Source organism: Grus americana, chromosome 2, assembly GCF_028858705.1.
Source record: "Grus americana isolate bGruAme1 chromosome 2, bGruAme1.mat, whole genome shotgun sequence".
NCBI lineage: Eukaryota > Metazoa > Chordata > Aves > Gruiformes > Gruidae > Grus > Grus americana.
The window spans coordinates 37,891,985-37,910,429 of NC_072853.1; the positions used below are offsets into that span (position 1 = coordinate 37,891,985).

The window sequence follows — 18,445 nt, forward strand, 5'->3', positions numbered from 1 at the left end:
TGAATGTTCACACTTCAAGCTAGGTAAAAGATCACGGCCCTACAAGAAAGCTGTCTGGATAGACTGTGGGATTCATGCAAGAGAGTGGATTGGCCCTGCCTTTTGCCAGTGGTTCGTGAAAGAAGTAAGTCTTTAATGATTTACGGTCATGCAGTTCCTTCAGTTTGATAAACATCGTGGTTTTGCTATAACTGATCTAACATTATTAATAAGAACAATAACTAGCTTCTATACCACTTTTTTTTTTTATTGTAGAACACTAAGTGCTTGATAAATGAAGCTGATAGCAACAGCCAGACACAGCTAGGCACAGGACAAAAATATGCCAGACACATATTGGCAGAGATACAAAGCAGGATTTTATTCCAAGATCTAAAAATGTGGAGATTGTAATTCTGGTAATTGTCCAGGTAAATCAGTGCCAGTGTGTACTGCTTCAGATCAGTTCAGCAATATCTTTGGTTTAAGGACTGAGATTAAGAAAGATGTCTCTCTTTTGTGCAATTCCATAGGAATAGGAAACTAAAATCATAGACAGATTTCACCCAAAATTATGGATTTCATATTCTCTGAATATCAAGTAGTTTCCCCAATGTTTCTTTGATCCTATCTTATTGGATTTATGCTTCCTTTATCTTTGATATCTAGGGTCTAGCCTTCGTATCCATCCATTTGCCATTTTTCAAATGATCAGAGAAATCAATGCAGTTGGAATTTTGTTTTCCACTTGTGCAGTACATCATTTTTTGTATATCAACATTTAATCATTTCTAATCGTGGATTCACCTCAGATGCATGATATGTTTGCACGATTTTGACATTTCCCCTTGACCAACAAACTTTTGTTCAAGAAGGGATATTGACTGCACAGTGGAGACTATTTTGCAATGCAATTTACAGAAGTCAAAGAAGGCTTCAAAAAATATGAACAGATGTGCTTTGAGTATTTTGCATACCCTTTTTTTGCTTAGAATAAGTGATGTAAAATCTTTGTTTGCAAGCTTCTTCCTATAAATGCACAATTTTCTCACTTCTACCCCATCACTGTGGAATTCTACAACGCATTAATATTTAAAGGATCTACCTCTGATTTTCTGGGATCTCTCCACTCAGCAGAAAGATCCTGGCCCTATATGTCATTTCACGAGGGCCCTATAAGTAATTTCACGAGAGTAAAACTCTACATCATCAACACCTTAATGAATTAGCTGAGACAATCATATAACCATGTGTAACTTCCCTCCGAAGTCACAGCAGCATATAGGGCAAGTACAGAAATAATGAGGCCACTGCAATTTGGGTGAGCCTGTCAGCATGGCTGCTGATGCACGGATAGGCTAAACCAGATCCAGGAGCTGACCTCCAGAGTTCAGTGTGCAATGATGGCGTGTCTTCCTATTAGGACTTCTGTCAGTGTAAAGATGAACAAACCTGCAACTATTTCTGAACAGCTTTCCCACCCAGGAGAACAGGCTGCAGTAAGGAAGGAAGATGTTTGGGACAGACAGGCACTGGTGGGAAAGCCTATGGCTCAAGTACGTCTTCCTTACCAAGATTTTCCTGTAAAGCACTACAATGTGGCAGCAAGGTAAAAATCACAAGGTTTCTCTGTGGAGCTCATGGCAGAATATAGGCTGTGTATGTGTATATAAAAACCTTCTGGTTGTTATTTGAGATCCTCGGTGAGTAGCTTGCTACTTAGACTGTTGTGCTAATGACGTAAAAGCATTTTGCTAAATTAAAGAAAGTTTCTGCAGAGTTCCTTGGGACTACAAGAATGTACCACCTTTGTCTGCCCATCTCAGTCGTGCATTGCCTTTGTTCACAAATGACATATACTTTCTTCTTTCCTTAGAGCAATATTTCAATCCAGCATTAAAGCAAAAAGCATCAGGATAAGAATACATTATGCTCACAGTCTCCATCGTTTTATTAAAAATGACTGGGAGAGGATGAGAGACAAGAGGATTAAATTGTTTGGTTTATGATATTGCCTTTTTCATTAAATAAATTAGACATTTTTAGTAAGAACTCAGGGAAAACCGAAGCTCTCTCCATGCTTCAAACTCTGCAATTCTCTTTTGTTGGCAAGCTCCTCCCTTGAGCACCTCTGCAGCCCGACAGCCCACTTTCCATCCTCCCTGGCGCTTATGGGCAGTTCTGAGAAAGGGCAGTCAGCTTGGAAACAGATTTTTCCTGGCATGTTTGTTGACTCTAAGGAATAGCACCACAAGCCCATTGATTTAAGGCAAGCAAAAGGAAATGTTGGATTTATGTGATGTTAGCTTCTTTTCTAGCAGGAACAGCATACGTGCATCCCTTTGCTGTGCAGGCAGCCTGAAATATTTTATTGAGCTTTCACTTCACCCTTTGATCTGTGTCACTTGTTTTTATTGAAGTATCCATACTCTGGTGTACAACTGGGCTTTTCAAGTAATTTAGCTTAGAAAACAACCTCTACATATCAATGTAACTTAAAATTCAAGCTCAAGACTGGGTGCTGCAAACTTGACCAGATATTCCCATCCAGCTTGGGAACCCTCAGTATCTTGCTTGCACCTCTGGAAGTGGCACCTTCTGAGTGCCAATGAATTTGCTGCAAGCAATGGGAGACACCGCTTCTCGTAGGGTGGAGGTGCCACTGAGCAACTGGCTGCTAGTATGGCTTGCCAGGGTATGGGCAGTGGCTCCTCGCTTTCTACAAAGCATCAGGGGTTGTTCAGCTGAGCAGGACCTGGCTCCCATCTATCTAGAAATACAAAGACGACTAAGGCAGATCACAGAACAGTAGGGGTTGGAAAGGACCTCTGGAGATCATCTAGTCCAACCCCCCCGCTAAAGCAGGATCACCTAGAGCAGGTCGCACAGGATCACGTCCAGGCAGGTTTTGAATATCGCCAGAGGACACTCCACCACCTCTCTGGGCAGCCTGTTCCAATGCTCTGTCACCCTCAAAGTGAAGAAGTCTTTCCTCATATTCAGATGGAACTTCCTGTGTTCCAGTTTGTGCCTGTTGCCCCTTGTCCTGTCACATGCTTTAGATATTTATAAGCATTGAGGAGATCCCCTCTCAGTCTTCTCCAGGCTAAACAGACCCAGCTCTCTCAGCCTTTCCTCATACAGGAGATGCTCCAGTCCCCTCATCATCTTCATAGCCGTCCACTACACTCTCTCCAGTAGTTCCCTGTCTTTCTCGAACTAGGGAGCCCAGAACTGGACACAATACTCCAGATGTGGCCTCACCAGGGCAGAGCAGAAAGGGAGGATAACCTCCCCTGACTGCTGGCCACGGTCTTCTCAGTGCACCCCAGGACATCACTGGCCTTCTTGGCCACGAGGGCACATTGCTGGCTGATGGAGAGCTTGTTGTCCACTAGGACTCCCAGGTCCTTCTCTGCAGAGCTGTTTCCCAGCAGGTCAACCCCTGACCTGTACTGGTGCTTGGGGTTATTCCTCCCTAGGTGCAGGACCCTACACTTGCCCTTGTTGAATTTCATTAGGTTCCTCTCCGCCCAACTCTCCAGCCTGTCCACATCTCGCGGAACGACAGTGCAGCCTTCTGGTATGTCGGCCACTCCTCCCAGTTTTGTATCGTCAGCAAATTTGCTGAGGGTACACTCTGTCCCCTTGTCCAGGTCATTGATGAATATGTTGAATAAGACCGGACCCAGTACTGACCCCTGGGGCACACCACTCGATACAGGCCTCCAACTAGACTCTGTGCTGCTCATCACAACCCGATCAGACTTGGGAAATGAGGATGTAAGGCTAGAGCGTGGAAGGCAAGAGGCTGCCTGCTACACAGGCTTGTTCTGTATTTGGGCAAATACAGTAGTCAGAGAAAAAGAACAGATGAACTAGAGAAAAAGGGAGAAAGATATAGAAGTAGAAGTTAAAGATTAAAAGTGGAAAGAGAACACACAGGAAGGAGTTTTGCATTATGTGATAATATAATTGAAAGTACAAAACCAGCCTACTCACATTTTGAAACAAACAAAAGGAGAACGAAGACTGTTGTTTGGTTTGGGGGGTTATGTTTTTTTGTTTCATTTTTTGTGCGTTTTTTTATTATAATCTACTCCAGCATGAGCTCTAGCCTTGGCTCTGTATTCCATAGGTCTGGTGTTAATAATGACGTCAGTGTTTGTTTCTGTAGAAGGCGCCCCTGAATGCCTGTAGTCTCTCAGCTAAAGATAATCAGATGTTCTACCAGGGTCAGTAATACTGGTGGCCTCTGACAAACCCTAGCTCATGGTCATTGAATTTCAAGTCAAGAAAGGCGATGCCCTGGGCACACAGGATCAGAGCTTTAGGTACCAGCTAAAGAGCCACAGAGAAGTGTCTGCCCTGGCTTGTAGCAGAACACCAGTTAGGTTGCAGTGGAGTCCCACCCAACTTCAAGCCTTACTCAGCTGGAAAGGGGTGGAAAAAAGGCCCTGACAGTGGAAATACTGAGACCTGCGGTGGAGCAGGGAAGCAAGAGGAACTATAAAAGAAAACAGAACTGATTATGTGTGGACTACTTTGAAGGCAACCTGCAGAGATAAATTAACCTAATGTAACCCAGAATTTGTGTCCACAGCAAAAGATTTAGGGGGAAAAAACCAACCAAACAAACAAGAAAGTTTTGTTAGCCTACATTTTTAAGAAGACTGCATGAGATCTAATCATACATTAAAATCTGTTAGTAAATATTACAAACTGGAAAGAAAGGGACTCTATTATGTGTTATTACTTTGTAGAAAGCTGTAGACTCTAGAAACAAAAATTGTTTATTATACATAACATGTATTTATCCAAAATTAAATAGTCCTCATAGAAACAAAGAAGGAAAACCTATAGACTTTTTGCAAAAGTAAAATTATATATGTATATGTGTTAAATAAGAATATTTAACTCCTCTTCATTGGGTGTGCAATTGTAAGAGGAGAAGCAGAATTCAGATATCAAATTATCTAGACGTCAAATTTAGGATTTTACCATTGTTTTAAAAATCTGAAATATGGTTCACAGGCTGCTATTCAAATTAACATCAAAACTAGATTCTGTTTCATTTTTAGTGGAAGCAGATGAGGATTCCCATTACATCTGGTTCGACTTTCTTCCTTCTAATAAATGCTGCCATTTGATCCATGTCGATGATGTATAACCTTGAAATGTCATTCATACAACATTTTCAGAAAACAGGATACAAGAGATGTGACTTGAAGATACACTATTCTTTGTTTCTGATGCAGGAATTTTTATTTCAAGATTAGAAAATTCAAGAAATGTAATTAAAAACCTTAAAGAAGCAAGCGCTGATTGTATTTCTTGACAACATATGCTAAGAATCCAACTGTAAGGGAAATGTCCATTAAGATCAAGTGCATCCCCCTAAGGGAGTGGCCTCATCAGGGCCTCAGATGAAGGTGCAAATAGCCTCACGTTTTGGAAATGCAGTAACCTCCACCACCACTTTCTTCTCCCATCCTCAAAAGTGGGCCTTTTTAGGAAAAAAGGAAAACTAACATATGTTGACCAGATTCAGTATATCTGCATCTGAAATGTGAACTGTGGCATGCTCTTCCTAGACTCCCTAGGCTTTTATATTTTTCAAATGTTTAAATCTTAAGGACTTTCCTCAAAATAATATTATTATTCTTGGAATGTGGGTCAGCTTACATTGCATTGCACATAGCCACTTTTCTTTAATGTGACACTATTGTGTTTTTTTTCCCTGGATGAGCAGTGCTACCATCTGCTGCTTCTGGGACAGAACCTAGCCAATAGCTAAGATTTTTGCTGAAAAAGTGTTCAGAACTACTTCTGAGCTTTCTGGATTTGATCAAGGTCATGTGATAAGTATGGTTCGGGCATTGACCTTGCTAGACTGCCCATGAATGTTCCCCCACCCCTACCCACAGGCCCACTGGAGAGATTCTTCTATGTAGTAGAAGAATCCAAATCTGCGCCTCTGAAGCCCTGCTCATCCTGCAGCACTGTATCATCCCTTAAAGATGGGCCATAATAGCTGTCTCCTCTCAGAAGAATCCCAAATCTGAAAAGAATATCAGTATGCACTGTGTACTTTAATTCATGAGATGCGTGGCCGAAAGTCCAAATTCTGAAATGTGGCTGTTCTGTGATCCCAATTATATGAGTTCTCAAATTATTCAGGATGATGTGTTTGTGCTTCATCATGCACCCAGGGAGCAGACAGGTAACCCCAGACAAAGAAGTTAAAGGCTGGGGGCAGATTTTTAAATTTTTTTTTTTTTAAATGCTGACGTTGGTTTTGATTGCTGCCAAACCCAGGCCTGAATCCTATCTTTTCACTCCATAGTAATGAGCTGAGAGAGACACACAGATTGTCCAAGATGCAAAATGGCAACACCTGCCCCCACTATTCTGAGCTCGAGACTGAGTCACCTTGTGGGATGCATATGGGATGCATACTGCCAATTAGCCAGCCATTAGGCTCAGGAACCAGGCCCCAGAGACCAGTCTTTACCAGGAATTTTGCAGGGCTCCAGAGCTCAGATTCTTCCTTAGGAATGTTTATGAAGTGCTTGACTGTAAAGACAGGATACCTAAAATACCAGCACATACACAGATACAGAACTGAATAAGGACAACAGTGCAATCGATGCAGGTCCAAGCAGGAGACCCAGACAGCGTCTGTGTTGAAAAGGGTTGGCTCTTCTTCTGCGCCGTGCAGGCCATGTGGTCAGAAGGCCATAAAGCTGTAAGTATTCCTACTTTAAGATCTGCTGAAAGCCAGTGTAGCACTTATACTCATTCTGCAAAATTCCATAGTCCGCGTCCTGATGGACAAAACATCTGCAATATGCTGCATCAACAGTCAGAGCAGCACTCAGTCATTCATTCCAGTGCTAAAGGCCACACTGTCAGGAAAACAGCTTCTCATTCTGGATCACTTCTGGGTCTTGCTGAGCTCCATCAAAACTGGTAATCTTTTAGGAGTCAAAAAATTTATTTCCCCTTGCTATCCATAACTACCAGAGCCTCAAAATACTGGCTGATTATGAAATTTCACCCACTTCAGAAATAGTCTGATCTTGTGGGTGTGTAAGATATAGTTATATGAAGCAACACACTAACATTTGTTAAAAATTATACGCTTGACCTATCACTTGTCAGACTTAAGTCTTTTGAACAGGTACAGCTGAAATGCCCCGTTCCCACAATCCAGGATTTCAGACTAATATTGATTTAAAGGATGCTCATTACACCTGTATTAAGTTATTATTTGAGACAATGTAGTTAGTTCACCCCCCATGATAGGCTTTCCATCTCCATTTTTTGGAGTTCTCCAAGCAGAAATTTTGAATCATAGCAGAAAGAAAGCAAGGACCTGACTGCCTCTCCCTGTAAGCCATATGTTTATGCTACTCCTGTTCCTGGGGACGGATACACCGCTGTTCTTAACATATCTTTGAGTGCTGGCTCTCAGAAACCTAAGAGCTTTTGAAATAATTTGAAATAATTCTGAAGTGAATCAGAGGCACGCCAGGCCAAAACAAACACTGTACCTGTAGCTTTTTCCTTTCACTCTTCTTTAGCTGGAGACTTTCCTTCTTTCCAAGGTCCGTTCCCTTCAGCTAAAGCTCTTCAGCTGATGTTCGTTTGACTTGAAATTTTTTGTTGCTGTTTAAACCATTGCATCTTCTTGCTCTATGAAATCTTCCTATTTGAGTTTTCCTCCTGTTCATCAATTTTTAGTTCACCCTTGTTTTAGGAAGGCCAGAAGCTTCTAAGGGCTATATCTGAGCCCTCTGCAGCCTCCTTCACAGCTGCCAGTGATGATGGCATCATGAAGACTGGGCCTTTTTCACCTCGAAGGACCAGTCACCTGATGATGAATCTCTCCACAAACACTTTGCAGCTCTTTCAGTAAATGCAATACAATCATTGGAGCTTAATTTTTATTGTTTGCCAGACTCTAGTCTCCCCAGCTGTCTTTTTAGCTATCTAACTTCAGAAAAAAATTGACTTCTCTAAGTGCTCCCTATATATCCATTATCTGGAGGAAAACTCCATCTGTTTCATCCTGCAGCATCTATATTTGAAACACTCAGCCTTACTTATCTTTAGCTAACTCATTCTTCTCTGTCAGGAGCTTCTGCCTGAAATGCTGTTTGTTTTTTCTGCATCAGAGAGATCACCTCTTCCAGCCTCTTCACTCAGTACTTCATTCATCAGCCTTTCAACAGCAGGAGACACTGGTGCAAATGCAGAACCTGTTTTATCCTCATGATTTTTTTTTTCGTTCTCCAAATGCTGTTCCTGCCATTTGAAGTTTCTGTGTGGTAATCACACCTATGCGTATGTAGTTTCTACTTCTACTCAACATCTTCCTTCCGCTCCGCAGCTGGTTCAGTTCTGAATGAGTTCAGTTATTTCAGCAGTCAGCTTATATCCCATTTCGTTCTGAGTGTCTGCATCTCTCCAGCACATCCTTGCTACTGAAAACAGAAGTTACTAATGTGCACCACTTCTGAGAGGAAGGAAAATAAAAGTAGCAGTGAACACTAGCAGCCAGAGTTTCCCAGACTGGGCCCTCAGTTGTAATTTTTTTTTTTTTTAAATGGATAAAATCTAAGCCAATGCCAAAAAGATGGAGTGCAGTACCATGGTATCACCACAACGAGGCATGTGATGCATTGATTTAAAAGCAGCTGTGGCAAACCATTTTTATACTGTGCAGTATTCCTTTCTTTTTTGGTCCATGGTGGATTTTCCCAGGTTCTATTCACAGTAAGACAGTTTAGAGAAGGTGCTTTCCTTTGCTGTGACATCTTTGTGCTGGCAAAAACCCAGGTAAAATGGTTTCCAGTTTTCCTCTTCCAAAAGGAAATAAGTACTGTATTATTTCTCTTGTGCACTTTCAACTACTCAGCTGCATCTTCCTGCCTATCCATGACCTTAAGAAGATAAAATTTATTTTCATTTTGCTTGAAGCTATTAATTTTTCACAATGTGAATACAACTTGATAAAATAAAGGTAACCCTGCAGCTGTGTTGTGCCTATACTAGGAATTCTTCGATGAAACTTGCTAGTGCAAACTCCTATTAAGTAAGTATTAATCATTAGGACATTCAAATTCTACGCTGTGAAGTCTTTTAAGCTGTTGGGTATGTTCTTCTTCAAGGCATAAAGAGAATTCACGTTGTTGCTCCAACATATTACTTGCCCTAGGGAAGAAATTCTGCTTTATATTTTATCAGTCCACTCCTGTATGGTGATGCTGAGTAATTAGGGCCTCAGTAAAACTACTGATATGCAGAAACACTACTGAGCACGAGAAAGGACTGTGAAAGAAAATTCTGTGCATTGGACAATTTAGTTGCTTCAGAAATGGAATTACAAGCAATAATTTGTATCTTAATTATTTAACTGTGTCTCAACAATTTAATTAAACAGTGTATTGAAGTGAGTTCTGTTGGATTGCCCTCAATATATACTACCCTGGGCCAACATAACTAGGATGTAAAATTCAAGAATTACATTTTTCTGTGGTAGACATCTCGGGGGGGTCTCCACCAACTTGGTGGGCTTTAGTTTCATACAATTATTAGTAGAAAAATTTGTGTTGCCCCTTTCCCACTATTCACAGTGCTTCAGAATAATTCAGGTCTTTCTTTTCCCTGCTAGGTAGTCCTTAACTTATTTGGGACCTATGAGGCTTTTTTGGTAGTACCTCTCTGAGTGGAACCAAGAAGTTGTGTTTCCTGTATCCACTAAGATCTGTGTAACTCTATTCAGCTTCTTCCCCACAAGATCTTGCATTTGCTTGGGTGGTCTTAGCCTTGCACAAACTTCCTGGAACTGCTGTTTGCTTCTCTAGTACGTCAATCATGCCATCATCCCTCTGCCTCTTCTCTGCTTCAGCATCTTCTCCATTTGCATCCTTAAGTACCAACATAAGCAAGCCTTTGAGATCCTTCCTGCAGCTCCCTCTTTTCAGACTCTTTTTATGGGCTCTCTTCTGAGTGTTGCAGAGTAGTTGCGGCACACTGTCATCTTTCTCAGTTGTTTCTGGGTTCCTCCTGTGGGAAATGCTCACAAAGAGGAAGGAAAATTTTGCTTGGTGGAAAAAAATAAATCAAGCTTCAGCCTTGAAAATCTGACTCTTTGTTTTAAGTCATTTGTTTTTAGACACTCAGTTGTATCTTACCCTTAATAACAGATGTACCACTCTGTGATTTGAGTGTCAAAGCAGGACACTAGCAGTAAAAGGGAAAATGGAGATAATAAGATGTACTGCTTCCAAGTACAGAGAAAGAGCGAACTACTAACTTGCCAAACTGATAAAGTGGCGATGAAGGCCCGAATGGCAGATCATAGTGTCACCCGGCTAAAGTGTAAAATATACAGACAATAGTAAAACATTGTATGTTACCATCAGAAAGGATGCTTTAACTGATATCATAATAATTGCATGGAACAGTTAATCCTGTTTTGTCGGAAGCAGTTTTAGGTGATTTCTGAAAGAACAGCAATGGACTCAATTCCCTGTGCTAAAATAGTAACAGTTTAATTCATTGTGATTGTTTCATTCAAAACCAGAAACAACAAAAGCTGATTGTTATCTTAAATTTGATAATAATTAATTGTGGGACAGCAAATTGTTATTAAGCTCAACTGCAATTTCAGAGTTTCTCTCAACCATGTCTCCTTGCTTGTCCTTCTCAGTCATCCCCTTATTTTACAAAAAGCCCAACTGCGTCCTAAATCCATTTTAAACTCTTGCTTTCTATTGCCTTGGCAGTTTACAGTATAGCTCTTTTGTTCACTTTGTCCCCCCAAATTAAATTTTCTATGGACCAGATCCTCATCCGGCTGAAGCTGGCATAGCTCTATCAACAACCACCACACTGCCGATCCAGATGATCGAGCCCCCTCCTATTAATCATTGGTCCTTTCCCCCATCCTCCAGGCAGATTGTTTGCACGGTGTTGGCAGGGTTCCTGTATCATCTGTTCATTCACTAATAACGCTATTCAGCATTTATTGGGCCAGTCTGGCTCTCTGCGTACTCAGCAGCAAAGCTGCTATTGATTGCATGATGGGGAAGCAGAATCAAGCCGTATGAAGTCGTATTACTTTGTATTCTGAGAGCTCTGGGCAAACTACAATGCATTCAATTCACTAATGGTTTATATTCATCTTGCCTGTGTCATAGTAAAGAGAAAATGTTTCAACACTGCTGGGGGTGGGGGTGGTTCGCATGATCATTGTTCGGAGGATTTGAGAGTCATGTCACAAAAGGCAAATTGTGGGCTTTGCTCCAGCAAGGACACACCTTAGTAACTGTACGGCACATTGCCAAAGAACTCCCTGTTAAGGGAGGTAAGATGATACAGTCTGTGTTGCCGGATCACATATCAAATAAAATTGCCAGATAAAAACAGTATAAAGGACAAAATATTTTCAGCAGAAGGAATGAATATGATCTCACTTACTCCAGGTTACACCATCTACACTCTTGCTTTCCATGAATATGAAAGCCGCACGAGCTCTATTCCATTTTAAATGAAATGGTACTCTAAAAAGGGTAACAAATTATTAAGATAAACCATATATGCTTTAAAGAACAGAATTGAATGACGTATTTGGCTCTAAATCAACTTTAAGATTTAAAATTTTGAAGAGTATTACTGGGGACTATAATGCTTTCCAAGGTCTCTCATAGTATTTTGTCAAAGACAGCAGACATTAAAATAATACAGAGCAGCTTTAAAAAATGAAAGGGTGCTTGACATTTTGCTATCCATGTTTGGTTTTGGTTTTCAAATAGTGGTGTTTTTACCTAACAAGAAAAATATATTCTTCACTGGATTTAAAACATATTGAACATTAAAAAATATTAATTCAAATATTTTCATTATGTCACTTTTTACAAATTTGGAAAGGTTCTGAAAAATTTGCAAAACTCATCCATGCAATTTTTAAGGAGGGTATTACCTTAATTAATTATCTGTAGTCATTATAAGGAGATGATTTTAAAAGTGTTTTAAAGAGTTTAATCTTATAGCATTGCAGTTTAAAATACAGTATATAACACTGCAGTGTAACAAAACACATAATTATGGATGTAACTGACAGCAAAAGAATGGCATACATAAATACAGATACAAACAAATACACCAATCTCCTTATCACTGATATCTAAATATCCACCAAGGAGACACAACCTGAGCTTAAATTGTTAATACTGTCTAAAAAGAGAAAAAGTCAAGGAAGTGGGGTTGCGGTGCCTTATTTCCTCCCCAACCAAATTACTTCTCCCTGAAATAAGCATGATAAAATTACTGGTTTTCCTTGACTCACATTTTGGAGCACGCCTTGGTTCTGTTTTCACTGTAAGAACAGTCTTACGGATTTAACATCCATACTTATCATATAGGCTCTTAATCCTGTGAAGATTTAAGTGCAGAGCTAGCTTAATGCACAGAGTAGCCCTAGTTACTTCAGTATGTGTTTTCTGCATGTGGAACGTCAGTGAAACAGAGCCCTTGTTTTCATGGCCATTATTTCTGAGTAATCATTTCTTCCTGTCCTGACAAAATTACTTTTTGCTATAGCTGCAGTTCCCTGAATACCAATATTTTTTATCCAAATGTATTTGTAGCCTTGATGTGGCTTCCTAATACGAGTACATTGAATTTAAATGCTATACTGTTCCAGCTAAGAACCTTTGGGGAATTTCTGGCACATGGGCCAGGGGACCTGTGACCACTGCATTGGCAAGGGACTTTTTCTCAGGCAGCCCACGGCTCCACCAGGCTTCCCCTCAAAAGCTCACTGCCATCCTCTTCTCCCCTACAATAACCCTACCCTCTTTTGGCATCTCATCCCACCCTGCGGTGCTCCACACCATGCTGTCCCAGCTGCTGGCAAAGTTTCATTACAATCTGTGCTGTGCCCCCTCCTTTGCTCGCCTTCCCCTCCTCTTGCCTGGCTGAAACAGAAGAGGAGCTCGGTGTGGAGTAGCACCGGGTGACTCGGTGGCTTTGCAAAGGGATGTCATGCCACTTTGGATCTGCAAGGGAGGCTGAAGGACCTGCACGGGCAGAGCACTGCTGGCAGGAAAGCTGAGGCTAGGTGAGGAGAAAGCGCTGCACGACAGAGAGGTGGTTAATGAACAGCTTAGAAAAAGCATTCAGAAGTCTCGCTAGGCCCTCAATAAAGACAAAAAATGTTCTAACTCCTCCATGAGGAATTTTCAGCCCCAGACATGTCCAATTGTATGGGTATTTCTTAAGGGTATTGCACAAAAAGCATTCGTCAGCTCCAGTGGCAGCTTCAATAACCCAAACAGCTGCACGGTTAGGAGCCCAGAAGTATCAAATTCCTGTACTCCACACTGTTCCCTGGCATTTGTCAATTGAAAAGCTTTTAGCTTAGTTTATTTCTGAGCAAACATTTCCCTTTGTCCCCCCAAACACATGTTACTTCTTGGATCTGGAGGGCCAGAAATACTGCAGAGCAGAAGGCTGTAATCACTGCAGCGGGAGGAGGAGGAGCCAGCCTCAGGCATCCCTCAACCCAGCGTCAGTGTGATATGCTTTCCACCTGCTAGGTGAAACACTTGATTCCTCGCCTCACAGAATCAAGACTTAAACTTTAAGGATGCAAGTTCGATGCCTAGCTATGACAAGGGACAGGTTTTGCTGCAGCATGTGGAGTCCAAGCTTCCTGAAACTGGTAAAGGAGCATCTCCGGTACTAGCAAACAGAACTGCTGAGGAGCCTCTGGTTTGCTGCGTTTTTCTAAGATGTAGAATGGAAAAAAAAAAAATACTTTCCCTACCTAGACTTCCTCTACTAACCTTTATGTTTGAGGTGCTCCAAAAGTAGGGGGGTTTCTAAATTATAAAGGAATAAGCTGCCTGTATTGATTATTGTGCATATAGTAAATTACTTTGAATACAACAAAAGCTTGTGTAATGTGAGCCTTAAATGCTTTAAGACGTGCTCTGACCTCACCAAATCATCACCTGGTGCAAACAACAGCACTCCATTGTCTTACAGGAGCTAAACTCGTTTCCTCAACTAAGGATCTATTCCACTGACTTTCAGCTCCTACAGCAAGAAACACTTTGTATGCATTTGTTTTTCTGTAATGTGAGTTGTATTTTCTTGGCTATTGAAAGTAACAGAGAAGCAGAGAGAATGGGATCTTTTGAACACCTTTTTCACATGTTCACATGCTGCCTTTAATCACATTTGCAGGAAGATCTCAGGGTTTCAAGTACAGCTCTAAGGATGTCAGTGGTGCTGTGAGATCAGGTCTCTACTGCCAAAGGCCACGTGAATCTCTTAGCCTGTCAAACTACTTAATTGGGAAAATATTTTTGCTATGGAAACTACTTTCTTTGGCTTTTCTGCTTTAGGTTCTTCAGACATACCAGACTGATCCTGCCATGAGAAAGATGCTAACTCAGCTGTATTTCTATATCATGCCTGTATTTAATGTGGATGGATATCATTTTAGCTGGACAAATGTAAGTAGTATCAGTAATATTATTCAAAAAATTGTTCAGACAGGAAAGATCGAATGGTTGTTACATCATTCAAAGGTGACTTTCCGTATAATCTGGTCCATCACTTTGTGGCACACAAAATGGAAGTACATTACACCAGTTAAAATGGAATAATGAATATGTTTACCAGGGTTGGTTTGTTATGTGTACAAACAGATTTTTGCCAAAATATAGTAATATTGCCATTTAACTTTTATAACTTATGTTAGGATCGATTTTGGAGAAAAACAAGATCAAAGAACACAAGGTTTCGGTGTCACGGTGTTGATGCTAATCGCAACTGGAAGGTGAAATGGTGTGGTAAGTCTGGAGATACTTTGGTTCACCAGTTCAGATTACCCTTGTAATTAATTATCCAACAGATTAAGTGGGTTAGGTCACATCTGTTGTGAAGCATTCTCTTTTCCATAGTTAAAGTTGAAGCTACTTTCACATAAAGCCACAAGACAGGGCTCAAAGTTTCCTTCTAGCTTCTGAAAAAATAAAAGTCCTGAACTTTGGAAAAATACATCTTATCACAAGTAAGAAGTCTTCATAGCGAGTGTGGCAAAAGTAAAAAAAAAAAAAAAACCAAACAAAAACCAAAAAAACCCAGCACCCTGCACATACAACTATTCTGTATTTCTGCAATCGTGTAAATAATTTCAAGCACAGTACTGAGCCAGGTCAATCATATTTCAGAATTTACCTGACTATAGCTTTAGGAAACATTTCAAACTTAATTTTATTTAATTTGTCATTTCTCTGAAATGGCTTTAGCTTTGGAAATGTCAGACTTGCTTTGTTGGCCTCAGAGAGGTGCCTGAGAATATTTTAAGGCCATTATTATTAGCAATTTAATAAAGAAAGAAGGTGCTTATAAGTGCATGGACATCCAGTTTTAAACTCCCAGCACTTCTGTCAATACTTTCATAAAAATTGACCTCAATTTTGCATAGAGAATGCAGCAGTAATGAAATACTAGCAGAAGATTTAGAATGAATCCACTGAAGAAGAAATGGTATTTTATTAAATCTTACAGCAAAGATGGTGCAACTCTCACACAGGAGTAAGCAGCCAGACAAGTTCTGGTGCAGCAGAAAGTAATAGCACCTTGTTGTGAAATATGGCGAGAGAGATGACACAGATCTAGATCTAGGTGTATCCCTGGTTTTTCTGCTGACCTGCTCTCCCGTCTTGAGCAACTTCCTTCACCTCTCTGTGCAGCTGACTTCTCCTCCATCTGCCTTGCTTATTTACATTATAAACTTGTAAAACAGAAATTGTGTTTGCATAGTGCTAGCACAACAGCTCTCCCTTCAGCCCATCCCTCTTCCACTGGAAGTCTCTAGATGTTTCCACAATACTCAGATTGCTTGCAGTAGGAGTAAGGACTGTACAGTCTGGCTTGCAGTGATTGGATTCTTCAAGCAGATTTTTGAGAACTGTAAGGATAAAAGTGAGTGTGAATAATCTGCCTAGGGCAATTACAAATGAGGTGCGAGTGAATAGAAGAGTACATTCAATACAGTATGGACATATGAAATATGCTTCCAATTTTTTTCAACTCTACTCGCGGTAAGGAGAGGACTGACACAGAAGCAGTTACAGAAACCCTATGTTAGCTGAGAATCCCTCCACTACAGAAGATAGTCCCAGGGCTGCTATCACCATCTTTAAGGCAATTCTATGCTGCAAAAATAATGTTAAAATGAACCAAAGACCTGCATCACTATCACCATCTTTTACTTAAGCATGTAAGTCACAACTGCAGGTATTGTGGGGACTTAAATTTACTGTTCAGAAGATAGCCACCAGTGTAGTTGGAATGAACAGCTCTCTTGCAAAGTCTCCAAAGCCATAGTATAGGTACCTATCAGTGCAACATTAATACTCACACAGTGCATTTTCCTTCTAGTCCTAATGAATCTTTATTGGGTTCTAATCACTCCACTCCTCCCTCTTCTTGCTCCCCAGCCACCGTACTAAAGCACACTTTTTTACTCAGTCCTGAAAATGTTTGCTTAGTTTTCAGTAAAAAAATATTTTTCTATGCTGAGTGATAATATAACAAAACACAGACACATTGCGTGTTGTAATCCACTGCTTGTTGCATTTCTCCCCTGCACTGAACATTAAAGACAGGTCCCCACCCTGAGTTTAAAAAAATAAAAATTCATTCAAGGTTGTTCGTCATCCCACCAAGCACATGCTCTGCTTCCCTCACTGGACCCCAAACTCCATCTGATTCTCTGTTTTGTTGGAGAATAAAGAGCTCTTTCATGAACTGGGCAGACGGGTGCTCAGAAGATCCTCACCTGGCGTCCCATATTCTGATTAATCTGACACTAAATGACACAGGGAAGAATCTAGATCATATCACACTTTGAGGCTTGTATAATCATGGTGTGTTTAACATTTAATACTGTGTATGCTTGTAAAAACCCTTTTCTTTCAGTTCAGTAGCACTTGCAGTTTGCAGACAAGGCTTGAACTTCACCATGGGGCTTCCAGGCAAGTCTGTTGTGGCAGAACCCAGCCCCAGCAAAGCTGCTGAATGCTAGCTGCAGTTAGCTAGTTGGTGAAGATAACACAGCATCCCTTCTGCTTTCCTCTTCCCTTCTAGTGTAGGACTTCGATGTAAGCTTTATGATGTTGCTTCTATATTCTCTACAGACTGAGAAAAGGGCTGTATCACCGATTGTGGTATATCTTGCTTTGCAGCGCCCTGTGCCCAAAATAGTGCACAGAAATTGCACACAGACCCAGGTGAATACTGACAGCAAGATCACTGGGTAGAAATGCTCCTTGCTATATATATTTATGTGCAGTAACTAGCACAATGGTTTAATGTTCGTGAAATAAATAGCAACTTTAAAGCCAATAATGAGGTAATTAGAACTAAATTATGTCATAGGCCAAATCCAGTTGCATCTGAAGCCCCCAAGAGAACAGCAGTGGGAGTTAAAATTTCCAGTGCATCCCAATTTCCAGTGCACCCCATTGCTCACTGAGGACAGTTCCTCATACTGGCAGAAGAAATGGCTGCAAGGAAGTTTGAGAATCATGCTCCAGATCATCCATGCTCCCAGCCTGCCTTCTGTACCAAAGGATTGGTTTTATCAGTCTCTGCACACATTCCCTTTGTACATTTGATCTCATGATGTATGTTGGAGGATACTTGTCCTCTCCCGGTATGCTATCAGGTACAAAAATAAGGCAGCATGGTGACATTTTATGCAATTCCATTTTCTTCTCATGACTGTAATCCAGAAATTTCACAGGAGATGATACGTACTGTATCATTTTTTTCCTTCTTGTGTTACTTTAAAAGAACTTCCAGTGTGAATACTGAGGATATCCTTACATTATCCGAGGCCGCTTTTTACTACCAGCCAGCTTCACTTACGGAAAAGCATTAATTACAGCTGGGATTGCAAATGGCTCACAACAGTAGGCTGGACAGTTTAGAGAGTTTTTTCTTCACTGAAAGTCATTAAACTGAGTCATATTTTACCATTGGGTTATTTTACCATTAGCTTGTAGGATTCTGCTGTTAGTAAACAGTGATGTCCATTTTCATGATTCAGTATGCAACACTGTTACAGGAGATGAAGTATCCATAAAATAAGCAAAGGCTCCAGAGGCTCTGTTAAATAGCTCTCCTTTAGCTATATTATCTAACAAGACTTCGAGGCAATGCTCTTGGGATTTGGATGAGTTGGTGGCCATCTGTTCTGCAGGGAGGAGACCATCTGCCCTCTATATAACCCTTCCATATTCACTGCAATCTAAGCACTAATACCTTTTGAAATCCCCACCTGTGGCCATTGAATGGTAGCCTCAATTTTTGTATTACAAATGAAGCTGCGGCATGAAATTCTTCCACTTTTTTTGGCATTAGGTTGATTGCA

The 18,445-nt window shown here is 40.8% G+C and overlaps 1 protein-coding gene across 1 annotated transcript in view; it reads left to right on the top strand.

Moving 5' to 3' along the window:
- Window positions 1-18,445, top strand: part of CPA6 (carboxypeptidase A6) — an 85,898-nt gene that overhangs the window by 58,967 nt on the left and 8,486 nt on the right. Inside the window, exons 6-8 of the mRNA XM_054816676.1 lie at window positions 20-124; window positions 14,403-14,513; window positions 14,762-14,852. Coding sequence (XP_054672651.1) covers window positions 20-124; window positions 14,403-14,513; window positions 14,762-14,852 — 307 coding nt within the window. The remainder of the gene's footprint in view (window positions 1-19; window positions 125-14,402; window positions 14,514-14,761; window positions 14,853-18,445) is intronic.